This window comes from Poecile atricapillus, chromosome 3 (assembly GCF_030490865.1).
Source record: "Poecile atricapillus isolate bPoeAtr1 chromosome 3, bPoeAtr1.hap1, whole genome shotgun sequence".
NCBI classification, from domain to species: Eukaryota; Metazoa; Chordata; class Aves; order Passeriformes; family Paridae; genus Poecile; species Poecile atricapillus.
The window spans coordinates 45,870,215-45,893,766 of record NC_081251.1 but is presented as its reverse complement, the minus strand read 5'-3'; the positions used below and the strand labels follow the sequence as shown (position 1 = coordinate 45,893,766).

The window sequence follows — 23,552 nt, the reverse complement described above, 5'->3', positions numbered from 1 at the left end:
ATAGTGAAGGGCCTCGAGGGGAAGCTGTATGAGGAGCAGGTGAGGTCACTTGTTCTGTTCAGCCTGGAGCAGACTGAGGGGAGACCTCACTGCAGTTACACCTTCCTTGTGGGGGGAAGAGGAGGAGCAGACACTGATCTCTTCTCTCTGGTGAGAAGTAACAGCATGCGAGGGACTGGCCTGAAGTAGTGCCGGGGAGGATTAAATATTAGGAAAAGGCTTTTCACCCACAGGGTGGTTGGGCACTGGAACAGGCTGCCCAGGGAAGTGGTCACAGCACCAAGGCTGACAGAGTTCAAGAAGCATTTGGCAACACTCTCTGGTACATTATGTGATTTTGGGGGCTGTCCTGGCCAGGACCGGGAGCTGGAACCGGACGATCCTTACTGCTCCCTTCCCACCCCGGCTGTTCAGTGATTCCGCGGCTCCAAGTCCCGCCCGCCTTGCGCTCATTGCGGCAGCGCAGGCGCGGTGCCAGCCCCGGCCCGGAAGTACGGCGGCGGCGGCGGCGAGCGGTGAGTGCCGGTCAGGGCGGGCGGCAGCCGGGCCGGGCGCTCCGGGCCCGCGGCTCTGGTGGGGCAGCGCCCGCTCGCTGCTTCTGCCCCAAGAGGGACGAGCGGCCTTCCCTTGAGGGGCGATCCGAAGGGCTCTCACGGTGCGCGGGGGGGCGGCGACCCGCGAGGTGCCCTTGGCCGTGCCCGTGTCGAGGCCCAGCCCCGGGCCGTGCGCTGCCCCCCGGGGGCTCCTGAGCTCTTCCACGGCTGGACCAGAGTGCGTATCCGAACGCGCTGCCGGCAGCGTGGGGCCTTCTGCTGGGGTATAGCCTCACTCTATAATGGTCAGGGGTTTTTAGGGAAGGCGGGTGGTTTGGATTTTGCAATCAAAATATAAATGCTATCACCTCCTGGTTAAACACCGAAGTCCTTCGTGCGATCAGAACTCACAAAACAGCCACTACCTTGTCTGGAACACGTGCGGATGTTAGGGGATGCCTGCAGGCAGAGTTGGCAGCAGCCGTCGAGGAATTCTTGTAGTGCACGATAAGGTAGATTGGGTAACACCTGCAGCTGTGCTTTAAGGTGCTCCAGCAACAAACATCAGGCTCACATGCTGCGGAAATTAAAGCTCCAAATAAAACAATTTGACTCCGCCGTGAATTATTTGGCAGGTGATTAGGGCTAAAGAATCCCTTTTTCACTACCTCAGTAGCATTTAGGTATCTTCTGTAGGTAGTGTCTGCTGTTTCATGGAGCATTTGTTCAGGTGATTGAAACTGTTGGAGTAACTACATACAAATATGCAAATTTATATGCGTTTAATATGACACTTGTATGAATTAGGATATAACAAGTAGTTAGTCTGTGTTATCTTTGGTTTAGCTGAGCTTTGTAAATAGGACGTTTTGGGCATATCTCTTCTATAATATTTGGTGGATTCTTCTGAAATTGCTGGAATTTTTTTTATTATTAATTTTTGCAAATTTACTATTGAAGAAACTTAGCAAGTCACAATGATAATTAATGGATATCTTAATGAACCCTCTATTAGATAGAACCCTTCAAAACACTGCTGTTTCTGTGTTTGTACTGCCTACCTTCTTAGGCTGAAGTTTAGTAGAGTTAAAACTGTTAAAAAAGTGAAAGTGTTAAAAAAAATTAAAAAAGAGAAATTTTCAGGATAGTTTGGGTTAAAAGAAGTTGTGAAGTCCTGACATATTGATACCAGTGAAGTTTTAACACAGAATCACTAGGTTGGAAAAGACCTTCAAGATCATCGAGTCCGACCCATGCCCTAACAGCTTAACTAAACCATGGCATCATTTATTACAGGATTTCCTAGCCTTTTCCCTGAGTAAACTGCACTGATCAAACTGCAGTTGACCTATTTTTTTTCCAATGTAGTGGGTTGGTGCTGGCTGGACACCAGTACCCACCAGAGCCATTCTGCCACTCTCCTCCTCAGGTGGGCAGGGGACAGAAGGGACATGGATTGGGATAAAGACAGAGATTGTTCACCAGTTTCCAGCACAGGCAAAACAGACTTGACTTGAGGAAATTTCCTTATTGTCAATGAGATCACCTTGGATAATGAGAAATAAACCCAAATTTTTAAACAGCTCACCCCAACTCTCCCTTCTTTCCAGGCTCAGCTTTAATCCCAGTTTTCTCTACCTCCTCCCTCCAGCCGTGCAGGGGAATGGAGAATGGGGGCTGCAGTCCGTTCATTGCACATTGTCTTTGATTCCCTTTTGATTATTCACACCCTTCACCTGCTCCAGTGTGGGGTGTCCCACAGGAGACAGTCCTATTTCCACAAACAGTAGTTAGCCTGAGTCCTTCCCATGGGCTGCAGTTCTTCACAAAATGCTCCAGCTTCTACAGGTGCAGTCCTTCAGGAACAGTCTACTCCAGCATGGTTCCCCCACAGGGTCACAAGTCCTGTCACCAGACCTGCTCCAGTGTGGGCTTCTTTCCGTGAGGCCACAGGTCCTGCCAGGAGCCTGCCCCAGCACAGACTTCCCACAGGCTCCCAGCCTCTTTCAGGCATCCACCTGCTCTGGTGTGGGGTCCTCCAGGGGCTGCAGGTGGATCTGTGCTCCACCATGGACTCCATGGGCTGCAGAGGCACAGCTGCCTCACCATACTCTGCACCAGGGGCTGTGGGCAAATCTCTGCTCTGGCACCTGGAGCACCTCCTGCCCCTCTTTCTCCACTGACCTTGGAGTCTGCAGGACTGCTGTTCCCACATATTCTCACTCCTCTCTCCATCTGCAGTTGTGCACGTTTCTTAGTCCCTTTTAAAATCTTTTATCCCAGAGGTGATGCCACCATCAGCTGATGGGCTCAGCCTTGGCCAGCAGTGGGTCCATCTTGGAGCCAGCTGGTGTCGGCTCTGTAGGACATTGGGGAAGCTTCTCACTGAAGCCACCCCTGTAGCTGTCCTACCAAAACCTTGCCAGGCAAAGCCAGTGCTGTACTAAGGAGCTGTGACCAAGAGTTGTTTCTGTCTGATTGTTTTAGTTTCAGAAGCTAGGGTACCAATTTTTTAGATAATACGGAATTCACAGTACATCAGCGATAAAAAAATGATAGGCAGTAATTCTGATCTAAAAAACTATCTGTAGCCTTTTCATAGGATTTAAAAATACTTTTTGAAGAAATTCCATGTCTGCAATAGTCTTGATTTTTCAAACATACAGAGGATTCAGAATTGCTTCAGAAACTCTTGAACTCTGTTACTGGTATAACAAATGATACTTGGGTTTAATAATGCCAACTTTTAAAATAATTCTGTACTAAAGCTATTCTGTTTTTCCAGGCACCTCCTTTAATACTCATAATTAAAATGGCAAAAACAACTGATCCTTCTGAGAAACTGATTATCCACTCCAAAGCTCACAAAGATACCATTCTAGCTAATTTTGAGGAACAAAGAAAAAAGGATTTTCTTTGTGACATTACTCTGATAGTGGAGAATGTGCAATTCAGAGCTCATAAAGCTTTGCTGGCTGCCAGCAGTGAATACTTCTCAATGATGTTTGTAAATGAGGGTGAAATAGGGCAATCAATTTACATGTTGGAGGGAATGGTTGCAGACACCTTTGGAGTTCTGCTAGAATTTATCTACACTGGTTGCCTCTGTGCCAGTGAGAAAAGCACAGAACAAATCCTGGCTACTGCACAACTTCTGAAAGTGACTGACTTGGTGTGGGCCTGTACAGACTACCTGGAAAGCCGCAGCCCTGGTAGTGCATTGCCAGCTCCAGCTGAAAGTGGAGCTTCTGTTGTTGGAAGTGACAGGAAAAAAGATGATCCACCAAAGCGAAAGCGGGGGCGACCAAGGAAAATCAAGGTTGTCCAAGAAGAAGAAGAAGAAGAAGAAGAATTGGGAGCAAATTCCACTGAAGATGGGCAGCTGAGAGAGAACAACTCTGTGCAAAATGAGCAAAATTATATGAAAAAAGACACTGAAGTAGAAGAAACAGTTGCCAGTGAACAGGCTTCAGTGAGAAAAGATGGAGAAGAAACTGAACCTGCTTGTGGATCAGAGGCTGCTGTTGATCTGTCAGCTGAGAAAGATGAAAACTACGATCCCAAATCTGAAGGAATACAGAGCACTCAGAGCCGTTACAGCAAACGTAGAATAAGGAGATCAATCAAACTAAAAGATTATAAACTTCTTGGGGATGAGGATGAGAAAGGACTGGCAAAGAGAAGTGATGGAAAAAGAAAACGTGCAGGTTCTGAAGCTCGCTGTAAAGACTGTGGCAAAGTATTTAAGTATAATCACTTCTTGGCTATTCACCAGCGAAGCCATACAGGTAGGCCTTCAGAGACTGCTGCTTTTGGGTTAGGTTTAGTGATTTTGCCAAATGTGACTGTTGAAGTGTTGGTTGTTGACTACAGCAAGAATTTCCAAAATAGCATGCTGATCCAAATTACGGTGTGTTCTGTGTTTGCTGTTTATTCTTGTCAGCAGATATCAGAATCTAGTCTCATCTAGATTTTAGTGTAATTAATTATTTCATTGTTTAGGCACTGATTTATATTGCAATAGCTAAAGAATTATTTTATTCCCTTGTGAAGCTTGTCTCTTTACCACCAATCGAGACTAATTTTTTCAGTAATTACAACATTGCAGTGCATCTCACTGTCAGCTTAGAACATCTAGTGAGAAATGATGCATTTATGCCTAAAAATCTTATCTTTTTCTTTCAGGGGAGCGCCCTTTTAAGTGCAATGAGTGTGGCAAAGGCTTTTCCCAGAAGCATTCTCTTCAAGTCCATGAGCGGATGCACACTGGGGAACGGCCGTACACGTGCACCATTTGCAGTAAGGCTCTGACAACAAAGCATTCTCTTCTGGAGCACATGAGCCTACATTCAGGTAAATCCTTCAAGGCAAATGTAGCTCTCTGCTGCAAGAATTTGTCTTCTTGAAAAAAAAGTACTTCTGCTCTGTCTTGTGTGTTCTGGTATCACATTCCACTGAGGGAGGCTGCGAGGAGTTCTTTTAAAAAAGGATGGTCAGGAACGAAATGGTGTCAAACAGGACAAACGTTGTATCTGAGAACCATTTATTGGTACTGAAAAAACAAAATGAAAAGGAGTTATCTTACTAAAGAGAGCTAGAAAAAACAGAACAAGCAGAAGAAAAATGGGAAAGGAATGGGGGGAGACAGAGGGAAAAGAGGGCTTCACCACCAGAGTCGGGGAGTGTCTCCATGTCCTGAGGTGGGGCTGTGCACGCTGCCTGCCTGTGCATGGCTCCTGCCATGATAGGCAGTCGCGCAGGAGGTCCAGAGCCCTGGACCAGAACCCTGGATATGGTCATGGGAAGGATTGCAGCAGTGGGCGGGGTTGGATGCAGGGGGTTCAAGCAGGGACACTGGGAAAAAGCAGGCAGGGAGTTGGTCAGGGACACAGGGAGGCAGGACAGATGTGAGGGCGAGCAAGAGCCAGCGAGGGCAGGAGAGCCAAAACGTAGGCTGGGGCCAGGGCAAAAAGCATAGGACTCAAAAAACTCTGACTCAAAAGCAAGTTTCAAAAAGGCCCTCGAATCACCAAGCCTCAAAAGCAAAAGCACAGTCTCAAGAAAGCCCCAAGCCAAAAGCCCAACTCAAAAAGCAAATTTTAAAAGCCCTGGGGCTTGTGACAACTTACTTTTCATGCCACTGGCTCCTCCCAAAGTCCACCTGCTGACAGGAGACCATAGGCCCAGTCCAATGTTCCGGTGCAGTCCATTGATAGAGACCTTTTGCCATCTGACTGGAGAATGTCTTCGGTGTTCCCCTGCTGGCTGCCTGCCCCATGTGAGACATGAACCAGGAAAAGTCTTCCCAGAGAAGGTTTTCCTCCGTCTTCGCCTAGCTGCCTCCTGGATGTGGCACATTTTCAACCCCTCCCCCACGTGCCTCTGACAGCCATTGTTGAGGCAAATCAAAACTGAATCAGCTCCTCACAGCTTGCTTGTGTATTTTATTTATTTCCTTACACTTGCTTTGGACGTGGCTTACATTTTAATAAGTGATTTTCTCTACAGGGCAGAAAGCTTTTACCTGTGATCAGTGTGGGAAATATTTCAGCCAAAAGAGACAGCTCAAGAGCCATTATCGACTACACACAGGTATAACAAGTTTGGGATTGGGACCTGGCTTACAGTACATGCTGATTTTTCTTCCTAAAGATTGACTTGGGCTGGAAGTTCTTCCTCAGTGATGTATTTAGTCTCTGCTGCCTTGATGTATCCTATCTTGGTATAACAGTGGATATGGTGAAGAAGACATAATGGTGTATAGTAAATGGAATGTATAGAAAAATGTTTAATTGAGAAGGGCTTTTATGATGATTAAAAATTAGTTACACTGTAATTTGACATACAACTTGATAATTTTAGTCCTGCTACCCATGCTACATAGAAGCTGGGAATTGTATAAACAATCTGCTGCCTGTCTCTGCTGCCTGGTGTGCAAATTGCATTGTAATTGTCCACTACCTCTGACTAGTAAGGGCATACAAACTTTAGGAAGTGCTCTTCTCACTTCTGGAATGGGATGGAGATACACACAGAGGATGTGGTGGAGAAAATCAAAATTTACAAAGCTTCAAGAGAAGGTGTTTTTCAGTTCCCTCTTTTCCTGTGGTAATACTAAATTGGAACATAGGAGTATGGCAATTAAGATAGGGAGGAAGCAGTGAATCATCTTTTGTTTTATCTCTATATTATATCACAGTGGTTATTTTACAGGAAAGTGCTTTAACAAAGATCACTGAAGAGATACAGGGGATCAATTATGCACTGACACTTTTTTTGTTATTGCGACAAGGCCGCTCACTGCCGGAATGTAACCAGTGTCGTCGCAAATTCATGGATGCAGCTCAGCTAAAGAAACATCTAAGAACACATACAGGTAATGTTGTACCTTGGGTTTTGTGGGGTTTGTGGTTTGTTTTTTCTTGAAGTTACATGGACAAAACAATGTTAGGCAAATTACGCTTGTCTCTGTGGAATGAACTTCTGCTGTATTTGTACGTAATGATGCCTGTCTTGCTAATGAAGAGATTTGACAGCAAGAATGCAGGAGCACAAATAAGCTTGTGTTACAGCAGCACAGAAGCAGTGCCTTTTACAGGAAGGGGGCTTTTTTTCCCCAGTTTTATAAAACCTGCAGCAGAAAATGCCAGTTAGCTTTTCTGTGGTAGAATCCTGGACTGAGAATTCAGTTTGTAGGGAGAGTTGTAATCCAGCATGTATTGGGCTTGCAGTGAGCTGACAAGTAACAGAAGTGTGTGTCCTAAATGAATTAAACACCTCTGTCTGTGAGGGATGTTTGCTTATGAAAAGTGCTGTGACCAGAAAAATAACTATTTCCATTTAGCTTTTACTGCACTGTAATAAAGCAGATGTTGAGAGGACATGGGCTGGGAGGGATGATTTAATGGAAGTGCGTCAGAGGGTGTTTTAAGAGATTTAGAGGGCAAGCTGATCATGGATCACTGGATAACAGAGATAAAAATATTGATCTATCCTCTCATAATAACAAGGCATAAACTTCATCAAATTCTTTCCTTTAAAGGGTAAGTTCATAAGGTGACATGTGAATAATTTTGTCTTTTAAAGTAACTAGAAACTAGCAATTTCCTCACAAAATCACATTATTCTTAAGTGTGCCACTTAATTGTTGTAATACATAACTCAGTCTCAAGCATCTTAATCTCATTCATTTCCTCTTCTTTTCTAAGTGAAAAAGATTTAAATTTTCTGGGATATGGTGAGCTCAGAATTTGTGCTATTATCCAGAATAGTGTTAGCATGTGATACTTACATAATTTTGTATTGAGGAAAACACAGCATTGAAACAACAAGAGTTTTTTATCTGAAGCTGATACATCTCTATAAATGTAGTGGGAAATGAGTTTAGGGTGGGAAGTGAGAAGAGGAAGCTTACTAGCAAGGTAAGTTGCAAAAATATGAGCTAAGCTGAGTTTTAGCAGAACCTGGCTTGCAATATATTTTGCTTCTAGAGAAGACAGGCAAGATACCAGTATTAGTTATGTAGAAATAATAATTGATCTGTGCCATCTCAAAGGCAAAGTAAAATTCCAAGGCCAGGTGTTAACATAGATACAACTGTTCTCCTTTGGCAGCAGTTTGGTAACACTGAGTCATAACAATACAGTCTACTTGGGAAGTTACTCCTGTTTTCAGTGGCAAGCTGGGGCTGAATGACCAGAGGTCCCTTCTGACAAATATTTTTTGTTCTCTCATCCTTTATCCATGCCCTCCAAAGCCACATGAAAGCTGGTAAGCATTGCAGTTCTATGCTAAATGGGAAGCTTCCTTGGAAACTGGCTGCTGCCCAATCCCTGGCTTTGGTGTGCTTTGATGGTGTGAATTACCACAGTGGTGATCTGGATTCTCGTGTCTAGTGTCTTGAACCTCAGTGCTACAAGGATTTGCTACGGTGTGAATTAGGATTTGCTTTGGTTGGGTAGTGTCTGTTTCTTCTGAACTTTCTTGTAATTTAATTTGGCCTCTCTGCTTCTGCTCAATTAGACATCAGAATTCCAAATGCACTTAAAAAAACTCAACAAATCAAAAAATCCCCAAACAAACTCATATTTTATTTAACTCATGATAATTTAATGTTCCCAGAATATCATAAGCCTATTGTGATGGAGCCTTATAGAAAGCCAGGCAAGTTGTTAAGATAATGGATTCATTTTCCAGCTTTGGAAGTTTGGGGTTACTCACCTGCATGGTGCTGCATGTGAACGTGGCATTAATGCCAGGGTTCAGGGACAGCCTTTTTCAAAGTGTTTCTGTTCCATGTGGAACACCCACATCTGTGCCATAGGTACAGCTTTTTGTTGCTTTGGGGGCTTGGATCACCTAATGCTTCACCTTCAAAGGGGAGAAATGCTAGAGGTGTACATTTAAAATATTATACCCTCATTTTGACTAGTGGGTTCTTTCCATTTTGAATATTTGCTGAGCCATGGCAGAAGCGTGAGTGAGCACACTTGATACTGTGTATGGTAAAATACAAAATATTTTTAATGTATTGATTAAAAGTGCTGTTTAAAAAGGGAAGTCACATTCTTTTTGATAGGTGAGAAGCCCTTCACTTGTGAGATTTGTGGCAAGTCATTTACAGCTAAAAGTTCGCTTCAGACTCATATTAGAATTCATAGGTAAAGTATGTCTTTTTTCATTACAGTCTTTAAAAATGTAACTTCTAATTTTATAACTTGTATGTAGTGCTTGTTTAATTATAAAACAGTCAGATTTGTTTGCATTTTGAACAATTGTTAAAAATTTAATATTTTTGCTTAATCTATGTAAGGAAAAAATAGGTAGTGTAAAGTACTGAAGTCCTAAATACTCATGTGCCAAGATATTGTAAGAGTCTTCTTTGGTGTTTTCTGTCTGTTCACTGACAGTGTATACTTACTGCTATACTATTTTTGTGAAGATTTTACTGTAAGTTTTGTCTGACAGCAAACCAGTAGCCGTGATGTGTCAAGGTTATTGGAGCACTGTCCTGTTAGCCTGTGAGCTATCCTGTTTCTTTCATAGCATTAGTTGTCTTTTACCCCTGTCAGGGCAATTCATTCCATGACATGTTCGATTTTAAATCACCGGAGAAGTTTTGTCTAAGAAAACACTTGCAGTAAAATTTCTTATCCTTTTGACACAGACAGCAAGTTAGGATTTGGACGCTTAACTTTTTAAGCCCACACTGTTAATGCATGTTTTTAAAATGGTCAGTGCTTAGAATTCTGCAGAGTTGTTGCATTCTTGTCAAGGTCTAGCAGCATGGAGCTTGTACCTCTGGTTTTATGAGAGGAAGGCAGTTATCTCTGTAGCTCTGGAGTATATACTAATTGTACAGCTTGTGAAGTCAAATAGAAATAATCAGGAGGTCAAACAGAGGATGTTTTTAATGACACCATCCCTTATGTACTTAAAATTTAGAAAAACAATGTAATCATTTAGGTATTTTATTACAGAGTAAGTTTCAGAAAGCAGCATTGTCAAAGTGAATATTTTAATGAGATCAAATTCTTTCCTTTTGCAGAGGAGAAAAGCCATATTCTTGTGATATATGTGGAAAATCCTTCTCTGATTCCAGTGCTAAGAGAAGACACTGTATCTTACACACAGGCAAAAAGCCTTTTGCCTGCCCAGAATGTAGTTTGCAGTTTGCTCGTCTGGACAATCTGAAGTCGCATCTGAAAATTCACAGCAAGGAAAAGCAGTTTCAGGAAGTCAGCACTGCCCCAAGCACCAACGCTCATCCGGAAGAAGTGAGAAACATTCTCCAGCTGCAGCAGTACCAACTTGCCACCTCGGGAGGGCAGGAAATTCAGCTGCTGGTTACAGATGCAGTACACAACATCAACTTCATGCCCAGCCACAATCAAGGCATCAGTATTGTGACTGCAGAAAATGCCCCCAGCATGACAACGGAGCAGGCCGCGAACCTCGCGCTCCTTGCACAGCCTCCACAACAGCTGCAAAACTTGCTGCTTTCAGCTCAGCAGGAGCAAGCAGAACAAATCCAAAGTATCAATGTGATTGCAAACCAAATAGAGGCTGCCCAGTCTGAACAAATGCATGTCATAACTCTTTCAAAGGAAGCGCTAGAACATCTCCATGCTCATCAAGGACAAAATGAACAAATCCACTTGGCGGGATCTTCACATCCAGCTCAGCACGTGCAGCTGGCTCAGGAATCAAGTCAGCAGTCTCATTCTAGCCACAATACAGTTCCTTCCCATCAAGTCAGTGAAGAACAGAATCAAAGTGTACTTGTTTCTGAATCCCATCAGCAGCCTCTGTCAGTAAATGAGTCATCTCATGAGCATCCTATGCAAGGACAGGCTTTCTGAAATGCTTGTTTGTCAGCAGAGGGCTAGGACAGAGAATGCTTCTCATCCAGGCACGAATTACATGTGTCACACTTTTTTGGTTTTTTGCAAGATAAGCTATCCAAAGATGCATTTCTTGGTGATTTTGGATGGGTGACAGTTTTTGTAACCACATTTATTTTAGACTGTTTTGTTTTTCTGGACTGGTATTTCTTTACCACTTAGTCCATACCTCAGAAGCAATTAATGTGGGGTTTTGTGCCTCATACACATCTCTGCCTCCTGAGAAGATATTCAGCCCTTATTTGCATTTCTGTGTGACTCTCCAGAGAAGTTCATCTTGCTGGTAGGAGAACAATGTTTAGGACATCTGCTGGTCACAAAGTACCGCTTCTCTGACAAACTTAACATTATACCTGAGCTGCTGTCAAGCTTAAGACAACCAGTACTTTTTGCAAAGCTAACACCATATGTCTTACGTTTAATGAGCTTTCTCTCTGCAGGTTAATGTATAGTTCTCTATATAATTTTTCCCTGAAGTGCATTATGAGTTTCTGACTGCCAAATTCATTTGGTGTGGGTTGAAACTGTTGCAGCCTTTAACCGGCCCTGAATCTTCCCTCCTGTTTACTGTGTGCTATACACATTTTGCTCCTCAGAAAGGTTTAAGCCATTGCACTTGAATAGTGGCAATGAGATGTGATGGTTACACTGGAGAACTGAAACCCCCAAATTCTGCTCTGTTAGTTCTACCACTCACTCTCTGTGTGACTGTGGGCAAGGTAGTTGACCTCTGTGCCTTATTTCATCATCTAGTAAGTGGGGATAGTGTTCACACACCTCTGCCAAGCACTTTGAAGAGCTCTTGATGTTAAAGGCACTGTCTACTGAAGTGCAGAACTCTCTTCCTGAAAGGATTCTGTCTAAGCTTAGGAGCCACTGTATATTTAAAGTGTTATTTTTTGTACTTTTGAGAGAAGAACCTAATCTTACTTTAATATATGTTAAGACTGGTAATTGTTTATGTGAGGATTCAATGAAGAGCATCACTTCAGAGCATAACAAGTTACATAAATGGGGCACATCACTTAAAGTTGTACAACTATTTTTGTTGACTAAATTAGATGTGTACAGATTGTTTTCAGTGACTGACTGCTAACAAAAAAAAAGATTTGACATTACAATAAAATGCCTTGCCAAAATACATGCTTTCTGTTTTCAGATTTGACTACTGGTAACACCTTTGCATGGTTGGACTGGTGTGTCAAAATCCAGATAAAATGCCACTGTTACTTAAAAGAAGATGCTCAATTGTCACTTCAGCTTTAAAATGTCATACTTGTGATTTACATTGTGATTTTATGTTATAACAAATGAAAAATTCTAAAAAACATGGTGAATTTAAAAGCAAAATTATCCACATTTTTTATAAAATCCCTTGTTCCAAGTCCAGACTACTTGGCCTGCTCCTGACTGCATACTGCAGAAGTTTAGCTAAGATGTCTTCAAAGTACTGGATCACTTTTATATAAATGAATCATGATAAGGGTAGACATCATAAAGAGGATAAAATCATAATGGGAATAAATCAATGTGAAAAAACCCCAAATCCAAAAAGCAACAAGCCATCCCACAGCTAAGGTGTTTAGGCTTTTCACCTTTCCTCTCAGAATGGAGAAATAAAATCCACATACTTCCTGCCACCGAAGCGAACCAGCATATTCTGCAGTTCTGCCTGAGAAGCTTGAAGTCTTGGTGTTGTAAGAGCAGATAAATAAATACAGTAAAGCCTGTTACAACACTTATGACAGTCTTGCTGATTAATTGTATAAGCTTAACATAAATATTCTGGCAGTTTCATCCTAAAACTTCTGCTTTTATCTAAAACATTGTACAGTGCAGCCAGAGTACTGTCTGGTCATAAATTTACAGGAACTTTCACAGAATTAACAGCCATAGATATGTACAAATCCTGAAATGCTTAAAAACAGGTTACAAGCTAAATTCTGAGGCTACCAGTAAAGAAGTGTTCAATACTTCTTTTTTGAACCTTGTTTTGTTTGTTATGCAATTGTCCTTGCAGGATTCAGTTCCATGCTGCCGTTAAACTCAGGACACTTCCACATAGTGATTTCTCAGTGCTTTCCCTGTAACTAAAAGGCCTGAAGTTTGGTGTTTGGAATCCTGTTTTGCTTTTCTGCAGATTACCAGTGAAGAAATGAGCTGCTGTAAATAGCAGAGCAATGACTAATCTTGCACCCTGCATTGCTTAAGCTGTCAGCACATATTGTAGCTTGCACTCAAGAAGCTGGCGTGGCTTCTCATATCACAAATGTTGCTTTTTGGACACCATTTGTTTTCTTTCTAGTGAATGCATTTCTGTTAAAAGATGAAAATTAACCCCTTTTCTGTCTGTGCATTTTTAAGGCTATAGCTGAAGTCCAGAATTACTTTGAATTTGAAAGGAAACTCCTTTAGCTTTGTTTTTCAGTCCAGCTGCCACAAATAATGATTTAGGAAAAAAATACATCCCTTAGAAACTATGTTTCAGAACATCTCTCTAAATATCTTTACTCCTTAGCCAGTAAACACCTTAACTTCACTTTTTCTCACGTAGACTAATCCTAGCAAATCCGTCTTGCTGCTTTCTATGTTAAAATGAGATTAAGGTTTTAGACGTAAATGCAGGGCAGTAAGAGGACTACAGAAAGATCCAGTTTTGTGAGCATTTAACACCATTGTGTGTTTCCTCTGTTCAATTTGTAAGTTACCCAGTGTAGTTGAACTCTAATAGGATTTCACTTTTTTTTTTTTCCCCAAATGCAAGTTTATCAGATTTTGTGTTTTTCTGAAGATTTTGGTTGGTTCTCCAGGTGCAAGTTGAAACAAATCTCTGAGAGGTAGAGCAAACACACTCTGGAGCCTGCATTTGCCTGTTGTTGTGTGTGTGTGTGTTGTCCTTGGCCTTCCAGTCCATCATCTTGGGTTTTGATAAATGAATATCAGAGTATTTATTTCATACGGGCTGTAAATGCAAATTACCCTGCCAAAAGGAAAAGAAAGTGCTTCTAGAGATTGTACAGCAATTTTTTCTTAGCATCTAAGAGGAAAAGGAGAGGACTCTACCTCATCACAAACTTTTTCCAACTGAATGCCTATTCACAGGTTAAAATTAAGGATGTTGAGCCTGGTGTTGATCTTGCCAGTTGCTGAGGAAAGAGTTTTGCTTGCATTTCTGGTTTGTGAAAGACTTGTTTCTGTTATAGCTGGTTAGTCATCATGATGAAGGTCATGGTTGGTGTTTGCTAATACCTATTCTGGTATGCTTGGATGTGGGTATTTTCAGTGTTTTCCCACTTCATCTTAACTGTGAAAACTAGTATGGGTTTCATTCCTAATCACCAACCCAGTGCCTGTCTGAGCACAGCAGCTGGGTACATTTCCTGTCTCCCCATGTCTTCCAACTGCAGAGACTCCCCCTGACAGTATCCTGTGTAAGTATCCTTATCCCAGAGAAGCTGAGTCTGAGCTGGGAGTGGCTGGGGAGAGGCTAGTTTGCACAGCAGGCGTGTCCCAGAGAGCGGGAGCAGCCAAGGGTCCTTCCTGAGTACGCTTATCTTTGCATGGGCAGAAGTCCCATCTGTGCAGGCCTTTTTCCCAGTCCTTCTGCACTGCAGGTTCTCACCAAGAGCAGAGGAGGGAGAGATAACGCCGTACTCTCCAGAGCTATGACTCCAGGACCTCTTTTACTTCTTCATTAGAGACTAATTAAGGAGTCTGCTTCTTTCAGAGTTGCAGTCCCATGAGCTACAGCAGTTATTTATGTTCTATCCCTTTTCAGGTCCTCTGTAAAACAGGGTGAACAATAAATGGTTTTCCAGAACAGAGGGACTGCTGATAATATCTGTCCCAAGCAATTCTTCCAAATGGAAAAACCCATCCAGGCATATGCTCAGCATCCCACTGTAGTATGCTTACTGCTCATTTCTGGCTAATATTTTAATCCTACCTAATTGAAAGTATCTTTGGAATAGCAGGAAGCAGACTTTTGCTTTAGTTAGCAAACTTCCTACCCTGTCCTAAAACACGAGGAAGAACTTTCCTGTGTGAGTGACTGAGCGTACTGCAACACATTGCCCAGAGAAGTTGTGGAGTCTCCCTCACTGGAGATATTCAAGAACTGTCTGGACACAATCCATGTGCTCTGTGATGACCCTGCTTGAGCAGGGAGGTTGGACCAGATGACCCACTGTGGCCCCTTTGAACCTGACCCATTCTGTGATTCTGTGATTTTACTTGCCCTTCACCAAAATGTCTCTTGGTGACCCCTAGCAGCTCTCGTTTAGTACCATCATGTGGGGGTCTCTCTCAAATATATATTTGTATATATATATATATGTGTGTGTGTGTGTGTGTGTATAATTTTTTTTAATTAATTTTGTCTGCTTTCTCTTCTGTTTCACAGTCCTTTTCAGATGCTATTTTGGACTAAAAGGAACTGAAACAGCTGCAGCTGCACCAGGTGGAGAAGTATGGACTAAGAAAACCCTCTAAGAATCACACAGAAGCAAAACTCTTGGGTTTGTGTGAGGGTATGTGTACATCCTTCAAAGGACTTCAAGTTTCCAATAGCACTGCTTCACAACCTTTGAAAGGCTTTCAGGATCATTGTTTAAAGGTGCTGCACAACCTCGTGTGCTTTCCGTATTTTCATTTGTGGTAATTGTTTTCCTCTCTGAACCGAATGCAGCACAGCACATCTGCCACAGCTGGCAAGGAGAACAACACTGGCTAATTTACATCTAACTATTGCTACCCACAGAACATTTATCCTCATCTGAGCACTACAAATAGGCTGCAGAACAATATCATGTTGTCATAAACAGGTAATAAATAGAGTCTAAAATTAATATTAGTCACCCAGTTCAGGATTTTAATATATGTCATTTTCATAATTGGCAACATGTTGAATAGAATTTAATGTATGTGAATTACCAAGTGATGAGAAAAGAAACGGGGAAATAGAAAAAAAAGAGTCGATTGAGACAACAAGTAATTGGTGGTTCTTGGCATGCTCTTTTTATAAAAAAAAACACCCAATGTAAATTTTCAGAAAACAGTCCTGTTATGCTTGTTAGGCTAACCATTGCTTTTCTTTTTGACTTTGACTCTCAGTTGACTATTACCAGAATATTTAGAGTCAATTCCTTTTCTTTCCCACAATGACAGTAAGAATGCCTAGAGATTGTCAGTTAAAAAAAAAAAAGTAATTTTTTTTCAAAGAAAAGGGATTAATGGGAGCCAGCCCTATGTATGTGCAGAATTAAATTTCAAGAACAGAATTTCTTGTGTGTAAATTTAAGCACATTTACAAAATGCAAACATCAATCTCAGGTTGTTTTAAAAATAATATGTAGTGGGTTGGTCTGGGTTTAATCCTTAAATGTTGTGGTGCAAAAAGGAGAAAAGAGATGTTTCAAAAAGCCCAATAAGCTTCAGTTGTATTAATCTGTATCAAGCTAAAAATATGGAAGTAGGGAAGAATAGATAGCCAAGACAATATTTTCTGAAGCTGATTTTATATTTGAGTCCGGGTACGCTGCTTCTGCTCAGGACTTTACATAAGGTTGCTATAGATTTTTTTGGCTATAGAGAAAGCCATATGGTCTGGCTACCAAAAATTAGATTCTGCTTAGCTTACAGCCTTCAGAGGCTCCAGCAGCCGTGCTGCCAGCCTTTGAGAGGAGGAAGGAAAGGGCTTTCTTTTGCATCACTTAGTCACAGCCCATGAAACATCCCTGCATTTGCATGTACTGCTTGCAGTTACCTTCTGTCACACCTCAGCTCATCTGCTGCTGCCCAGGACCTGGCTGTGAATTAAAACTGCCTTGTCTTATCATTTTAATGTCTCCTTGTCCAGACTGTTCTATCTGCCTCATTCTATCTGCATTTTTTCAGCAAGAGAACATCATCACATGAAATGATAATACCTTGTGCACAGATCTTTCCAGTAATGGAGCAATTGTGGTAGCTAAACATTAAGAATCTGATCTTCACAGTCTCTGATATTGCGAGGATGGAGCTCTTCAAATCCAGCACTGCTGTAAATCCCAACAAAACTCTTTAAAAAGCATTGCCCTAATGAATCACAGTAGGAAACTACCACTGAGCCAGACCAGAGAGACTTCAGGGCTACCTGGAGGAGGCCAATCTGCAACCTGTGATTTTTACTCAGTCTGGGTTTTTTATAGACACTGTAATTTAGCAAGATTTAGCTAAGAGGCTTTTTGGTTCTGACTCTGTGGTTATGTAAAAATGTATCACTTTATAAAGCCAGCAGGATATACAGCTGGGGGAAAAGTCCTTATTGTTATTAAGATGAGAAATCAGTTGGTTTGGGTGTTTTAAATTTAACATAAGTTTCTTCTGCATGAAAATCACAACTGTCTCATCTGCAATAGGACTTCAACACATGAAAGTTCACAATGCTCAGGGATGAAAAGTGACCTGACCCGGCTGTGCTGACAGAAGGCCAAGCTGAACCTACAGCTGTCCCACAAAGCAGCTTTTGCACGTGCTGCATGAGCTAAAAGAGAGCAAAGCTGCCGCGGTGGCACAAAGCTTTGCTGTGGGAGCCGCGACCCCTCTGGAACTGCTCCGTCCATGTGCTGCCGGCGGGAATGATGTCTCAGCAGTGCCCAGCAAATACAGCTGTGGGTAGGAGTTTTTGCGTCAAAAGGAGGCACACACTTTACACAGGGTGTAATTAAGCCGTAAATCTCATTGCCACAGAAATTTGTGGATGCCAGACTTTCCCATTTGCCTGAAAAGCAAAGAAATTCAAATGGAAAAGAGCTGCCAGGGGGAATTAAACACAAAAATACCAGGAAATCCTTGAGCAGAGGCTCATTGGAGGCTGGGAGTGCAGTAGGGAAGCACTTCTCTCATGTTTGCTTTTACTTACCACTTTTTGCTCAGCATTTGCTATTAGCAAGAGGCTCTTCATCCTGTAAGTACTACTGACAGCATCCATCAAGAGCTCTGGAAAGAGCTGTCTTCAGTCCTCTGCCACATGCTTTCTGTGTAACCTGGTTTTCCTTCCTTCAGGAGAAAAAATTGGAGCATTTTCTAACCTTTCACAGGGTTGAAAACTGCTTACATTAGGCTTAGGAAGTGTTTAGAAATGCAGGGTAAGGTGTGGGCTGGTGTCTGGTGTTTCTGTGGAGCTGGGCCCTGGTGACAGACTCAAACTCACGGTGGCCAGACTGCCACCGGCCAGTGGTGAGTGCCTGTGGCAGTGATGGTGGTGGGGCTGCTCCAGCACCTGGTTTTCCATGTGACCAAGTTTATGGCGGAGGGAACCCCTGGGCTTCAGCCCCAGCATCAGTTTGGAAGCCACAGGGAGTGGTGTGGGCTTGAAGCAAATGAATAATATCTATGTAGTCCACAAAAGCAATCTAATATTGTTTGCTACTGTAGAGGACTAATGATAACTGGACAATGTCTAAACAATGTAGCAAAACCAGACTTACAAAAAAAAAAAATAAAAAAAAAAAATCAGTTTTCCTTAGTGCCTCATTCAGCTGAATGAAAGAGTAATTTCTCTCTTATCAACTCTCCCTTATCAATTCTCCTTTCTTTCTTATGTTAGTGGCCTTAACTTACCATAAAATCACAGCTGCATTTCCATCCTTCTTTCTTCTAACCTTACTCCCTCTGACAGTGCTTCTTCGGGGCACTGCTTCCATGGCTCAGCGCTGCCACTGCCGTAGCTCTCCCAGCAGGAGATGTTGGACATCAGAGCAGCAGCAATTAAACACACTGCATGAAATAATTCATAGGGAGACCATCTCCTAGAATAAAAGCAGGGCTCTGCCCAAAGGTCTGTGAAACAGACTAGTGAAACAGAGATGGAAATGGTTGTTCACCCAGGCTGATGGGCAACCCACATCTCTGACCTCAGCTGCTCACTGACAACCTTGTGACAAATACCTGTGATAACCATGGTCTTTGATGACTACTTTTACCTACCCTGGAGATATCATAACTGGAAAGGGAGGTGAAGGAGAGTCAGTTTATGGTCCTACTTTTGAAGGTATGTCTCCCCAACTATCTGACTCTGCAAATGGTGAATTTCCACAAAAATCAAGTTGTTGATCTTATTCATATAATACCCTGGGAACTGCTTTTCCTCTCCCTAAAGCAAAAAGGTTTGGTTTTCAGTCAGAATTATAATCTTCTTGTATTAGCAAGAGCAGACTGCTTTATTGAGAACACTTTTTGATCTGTAACCTCTTGTCTGTGTCCTCTTACGTTCCCTGCCTGAGGCTCAGCTCCACCAGCCCCTTGTCCTTGCCTAAATGAGAGCTGATGGTCACCCACTGCCTACTTCAAACTTCAAATACTCACCCTTTGTGGACAGGACTCTAGAAATGCAGAAGTGGATTAGCTACAGATCTCCAGGCACACCTACCACCTGTTTAAATGCATTTAAAGTAATAGAAGTCAGCTTTAGCTCTAGATTTCCTGGACCTCAGGCAACTTCTCAGGCTTGGGCAGGTGTCAGACATTGCTGCCAGAAGCGTCAGCTCTGCAGATGGAAGGGCACCCATGAATCTCATATAAAAACCTGAAAGTCGAGAAATTACAAACATTACTTAAGTTTAACAGAAAATGTTCCCTTGTACTGGCATAAAGTAATAAAATGTAAATAAAAAAGAACATTCTAACTTTTAATATTTAAGAAAAACAACCCATATCATTGACATAGGCATTTAGGATTTTCTGTTTAGATTAAATGCTACCCATTAAGACACTTTATGACAGTGAAAGCACTTTTGAAAATTATTTATGTTCCCTTATATAAAAGGTTTCTCACTAGCAATGGTGCAAACAATTTGAGCAGGCTGGGCAGCAGCCAACACTGAGATCACTAAATGCAGCTGAAAAGTTTCTTTCCCAAGATGCTGAAGAGTCTGCCTGTGAGGAGAAGCTGCTCTCACCTCAAGGTCCCAGGTTAGATGGAGCAAAATGTAGTAGCACTGGCAAGCAGGAAAGCTGCTGGATGTAGAAGCCTGGTGCGGGGGGTTTAAGGCACTAAATGCTAAGAGCTTCCTGGAGTAGAAAGAAAAAGGCAGAAGTCACTTTGATGCTGGAGCTCCTGGAACAGCAGCAAGCCCAGGCTCCCAGGGCACACGTCTCCCAGAGAACATAAGCTGGTATTGGAAAAAAACAGGACTGGCTGTTAAATTGTTTCCAAGGTGGGTGTCAGCAAGGACTTGTAAAATTTGTAAATCCTCTTTTCCAGCAATGTTATCCAATGTATTTGTGCTAGAGCCCATCTTGCACCTTTTTCACCTTCTGTTTGGGTAAAAACAAGTTTGCATATACCCAGGCACCTCCGCACACAGGGGAGCTGTGGCAGCTTGGGTGCACTGTTTGAGTCCAGCTCCATCATCCTCTTCCAGGTGGAGCTTGTGCTTTCCCTGTGCTATTCAGAAAAGAAGTTGTCATGTCATGTGGGAAGGGGACAATGTACCAAAAATTGCTCCAGTAAGTTTAAGGTGCATTTCATTTGGAATCGGTCAACCTTGAATGTGTCCCTGCTAGAGTTCTGTTACCCATATTGCACATACTCCATGTGTTGATGCATTAGAGGAGGAGATTGCTACTTCTTGCCCTCCTCCTCTTTAATTAAAAGTTTCTTTCCACTCTTGAGAAAGGTGTTCCCTTGAGTATGCCTTTCTATTTTAAGGCTTAGATTGCTTTCCTGATGCTTCCCGCAAAACTATTTTATTCTGAGGGCAGAGGACAAATAACTTCGATATCTGAAAAGGGTGAGAGATGCCTCTGTCAGCCGGTAATGTTCTGGGAGACTCCATGCTTGGCATGTGTCCGGGCACTGCAACCAGCGCCTGCTGGAATTAATGGGACACAACCTCATTTGACTGTAACGAGATGAGAGGACTGAGGCAATTACAGAGAATCACTCATACTGGAGCATCGTGTCAAAGGACAAAGCATCCCATTCCAAAATTAGTCTGCTGAAGTAATTTTGCAAGCCACAAGGCAGCAGTCAGTTAAAATTTAACTGCCATTTTTATGAATCATTTTCTGAGAAAGGCTCTCAAGGTAATAAGAATTTAAAAAAAAAAATAAGAAAAATAAAATCTAAATATTTCTTCACTTTCCTTAAAGCTTGTTGAGAGCTTGATGGAGCTATTGACTGCTCAATGTGATCAGGTCAGATGGTGATGGAGGATGACAGGATCAGTGGAACCCCTGCTCCCCACCCCAAAGCCAAGCTCCTCTCCACAGAAAAGGAGTCAAGTCTGTGCCATAATCCCCAAACACAAGCACACCTAATGCTTTCTTCTCCCGTCATCACTCTTGAGAATCATTTCTTCTCTCTCTCACAAGTAATTTCCCAGCTTTGTGGAGGATCCTCTTCGCCTCCTTGCAGCTCTCACTCCCATCACCTGCCTCCTCTCCTCACCCTGGAAAAAAAACTTCTACTCTGGGAGCAACCTGGCTTCCTTAACTCAGTATCTGCTCTCCATTTATTCAGCTCTGTCATTTTATTTAGATAAAGAAGTATCCTACTCCCCCTCCTGTGCAAGTTGCCATGGGTTGGGAGCAGCTGGGTGTCCCACCCCAGCCAGCCATGTCCTGCACTCACGGCCCTGACTGTGCTGACAGGAGTCTTGTCCTCTGCCACCAGCAGCAGCATGAGCGGAGGCAGAGCTGTGCTTGGAGCATCCTCTCTGCCTCCTACCTTCTCTGTCCATATAGTAGGAATAATCACAAGCAGCCACAGGGAATTGCCATGATAAGAATCTTGAGCTACTCTGGTGACCAGCAACAGGGATCCAGAGTGCTTTTTTATGGGCACATTTTCATTAGCTTCTCTACTGGCTGAAAGATGGATTTAAACCAGACTTTTCTGGCATAAGACTTTGTTAAACCTTTGAGGGAAATGGAAAAAGGTGAGTGTGAAAGAAGAAAAGGGAGCTTGAGGGAACTGTAAAAGCAGAGAAGGGAGCACCACAACTGCAGCCCTTCATCCCCCAACTCTTTCCCTGGATGAAAGCTTCTCCATCCTTCACAAAGGAAGAGGAATCCTTGGGATGGCCAACAAGAGTCACCATAGGAACAGCTTGCAGTTCCAAATCACCTTTCAGCCAGCTCCCCACATGGACAAGAAATATGTTACTCAAGCTAGAAAAAAAAAAGGAAGAAGCCAGGGCATCTCCAGGACCAAAGGTTACAAACTCGTGGCTGTAGAGCTCAGTGTCAGCCAAAGGTGGGCCCTGACAGACAGGGTGGCATTTCACAAAACTTCCAGGCTCTGCTCTGCTCTCACAAGCTGAAAAACATTATTTTAGCAAATGCATACTAAAAGTTTGTTCTCAGCAGGTTAACATATAGGACTAGCCTGTTAAATTTTTTAGATTTTCAGGAATGTAATAAACAAGAATATTGCTTTGAGCAGTTTGCTTGATGGAAGAGAACAAAATATTTAAGTATTACCACAGAGAGAAAAAGTCACACTGTAGCTTCCATGTTACCACAACACAGAAAGACAGCATCTTTAACAGTAGCAAAAAAGCATAACTTTCAAACCTACAGAGAACAACCCAAAAGCTGGATATATTCATAACCAGCAACATTTACTTCAAGTTGCTGCCTTGCCACTGGCCCTGGGCAATCTGAAAGATGTAGGATGATCCGTGATCTTATAGCCAGGCCCTCCTAAATCTGAGTGGGAGTTTAACCCTGAGGAAGCAAAAAGAAGTCCCAGTGTACAACAAGGACAGCTAGGTACTTTCCATCTGTTCTGTTCAGATTTTCTTATGTCTCCACTTGGACAAGGGATGCCTGCAGCATCCTCCTTGCTTGGTACCACTCTGCTGGATGGGGTGGGGTGGGATATGAGACAAAGCTTTATGAAGCTCTGCTGGCATCCATCACCATGCTGGCGCCTGCAGGAGGCACAGCTTGTCCTCCCACAGTGTGGGAAAATGATAGGCTGAAAACCACAGAGATCACAAAATGTTGGACTGTTTCCAGGATTCAGATTAGTGCTATGAAGGAAGGATTGAAGGATATTTCACAGGGAGTCACTTCTAATACTGTCACTTCTCACAGTGTCTCCATACTTCATCTCAAAAGTACTGGCCATTTGTAGCTGGGGCACATGGAACAGCACTTGTTTCTTTAAATAAATGTAGCTCCATAAAGCCGTAATATTTTCACCTCTCCTAAAATGCCAACTGGAGGCTACTTAATCAAGAACTGACAGTATTCATTATGAAGAAGAACTTTCTACAGAGCATAGTGAGTGTAGCCTGTCAGTAGGAAACAGGTGCCTGGGTTTGCAGTGGCCCCACACAAAACAGAGGCTTTGGATGGAGACGGATCCCATGTGCACTTTCTCCATCCTGTAGAGGCAAGTGATCAAGGACATAGAGATCCTCCAAACACTGGAGGCTGTATCTAGATATAACAAAAAGCCTACAGTAGCCTGCAAGAAAATTAACTGTGAGACTTGCAATTCATGATTCCCCGATGGTTTTCCCACCTGCTGTAAGGTACAGCACTATTTCCCAGTCAGCTTTTTACAGACCACGATGACTTTGACTTACAGCAAAAATAAAACCATGTCATCTTGCACATGTGA

The 23,552-nt window shown here is 42.7% G+C and overlaps 1 protein-coding gene across 4 annotated transcripts; it reads left to right on the top strand.

Annotated features, from left to right (window-relative positions):
• The first annotated feature begins 297 nt into the window (after positions 1-297).
• On the top strand, positions 298-12,075 carry ZBTB24 (zinc finger and BTB domain containing 24). Of its 4 annotated transcripts, none has more exons than XR_009277444.1 (7): positions 298-515; positions 3,319-4,321; positions 4,719-4,886; positions 6,042-6,125; positions 6,826-6,909; positions 8,147-8,303; positions 9,112-9,193. XR_009277444.1 is itself a non-coding variant. In XM_058836954.1 (7 exons), exons 2-7 carry the CDS (start codon positions 3,346-3,348, stop codon positions 10,892-10,894), a joined length of 2,208 nt encoding a protein of 735 aa, XP_058692937.1. In that variant the 5' UTR covers positions 303-515; positions 3,319-3,345; the 3' UTR covers positions 10,895-12,075. The 4 variants fall into 4 exon arrangements, 3 of the variants coding, with proteins under 3 accessions (XP_058692938.1, XP_058692939.1, XP_058692937.1); XM_058836954.1 differs by lacking the exon at positions 8,147-8,303 and adding an exon at positions 10,081-12,075 and having other exon boundaries at positions 303-515; XM_058836955.1 differs by lacking the exons at positions 8,147-8,303; positions 9,112-9,193 and adding an exon at positions 10,081-10,373.
• Positions 12,076-23,552: the final 11,477 nt, after the last annotated feature.

What these genes read in the sequence shown, in the direction of transcription:
- ZBTB24 (XM_058836954.1), top strand. Translation starts at nt 3,346, where the DNA reads ATGGCAAAAACAACTGATCCTTCTGAGAAACTGATTATCCACTCCAAA. An exon ending in GCACATGAGCCTACATTCAG is followed by an intron (nt 4,887 to 6,041) that starts GTAAATCCTTCA and finishes TTTTCTCTACAG; the next exon opens with GGCAGAAAGCTTTTACCTGT. An exon ending in ACTCATATTAGAATTCATAG is followed by an intron (nt 9,194 to 10,080) that starts GTAAAGTATGTC and finishes TTCCTTTTGCAG; the next exon opens with AGGAGAAAAGCCATATTCTT.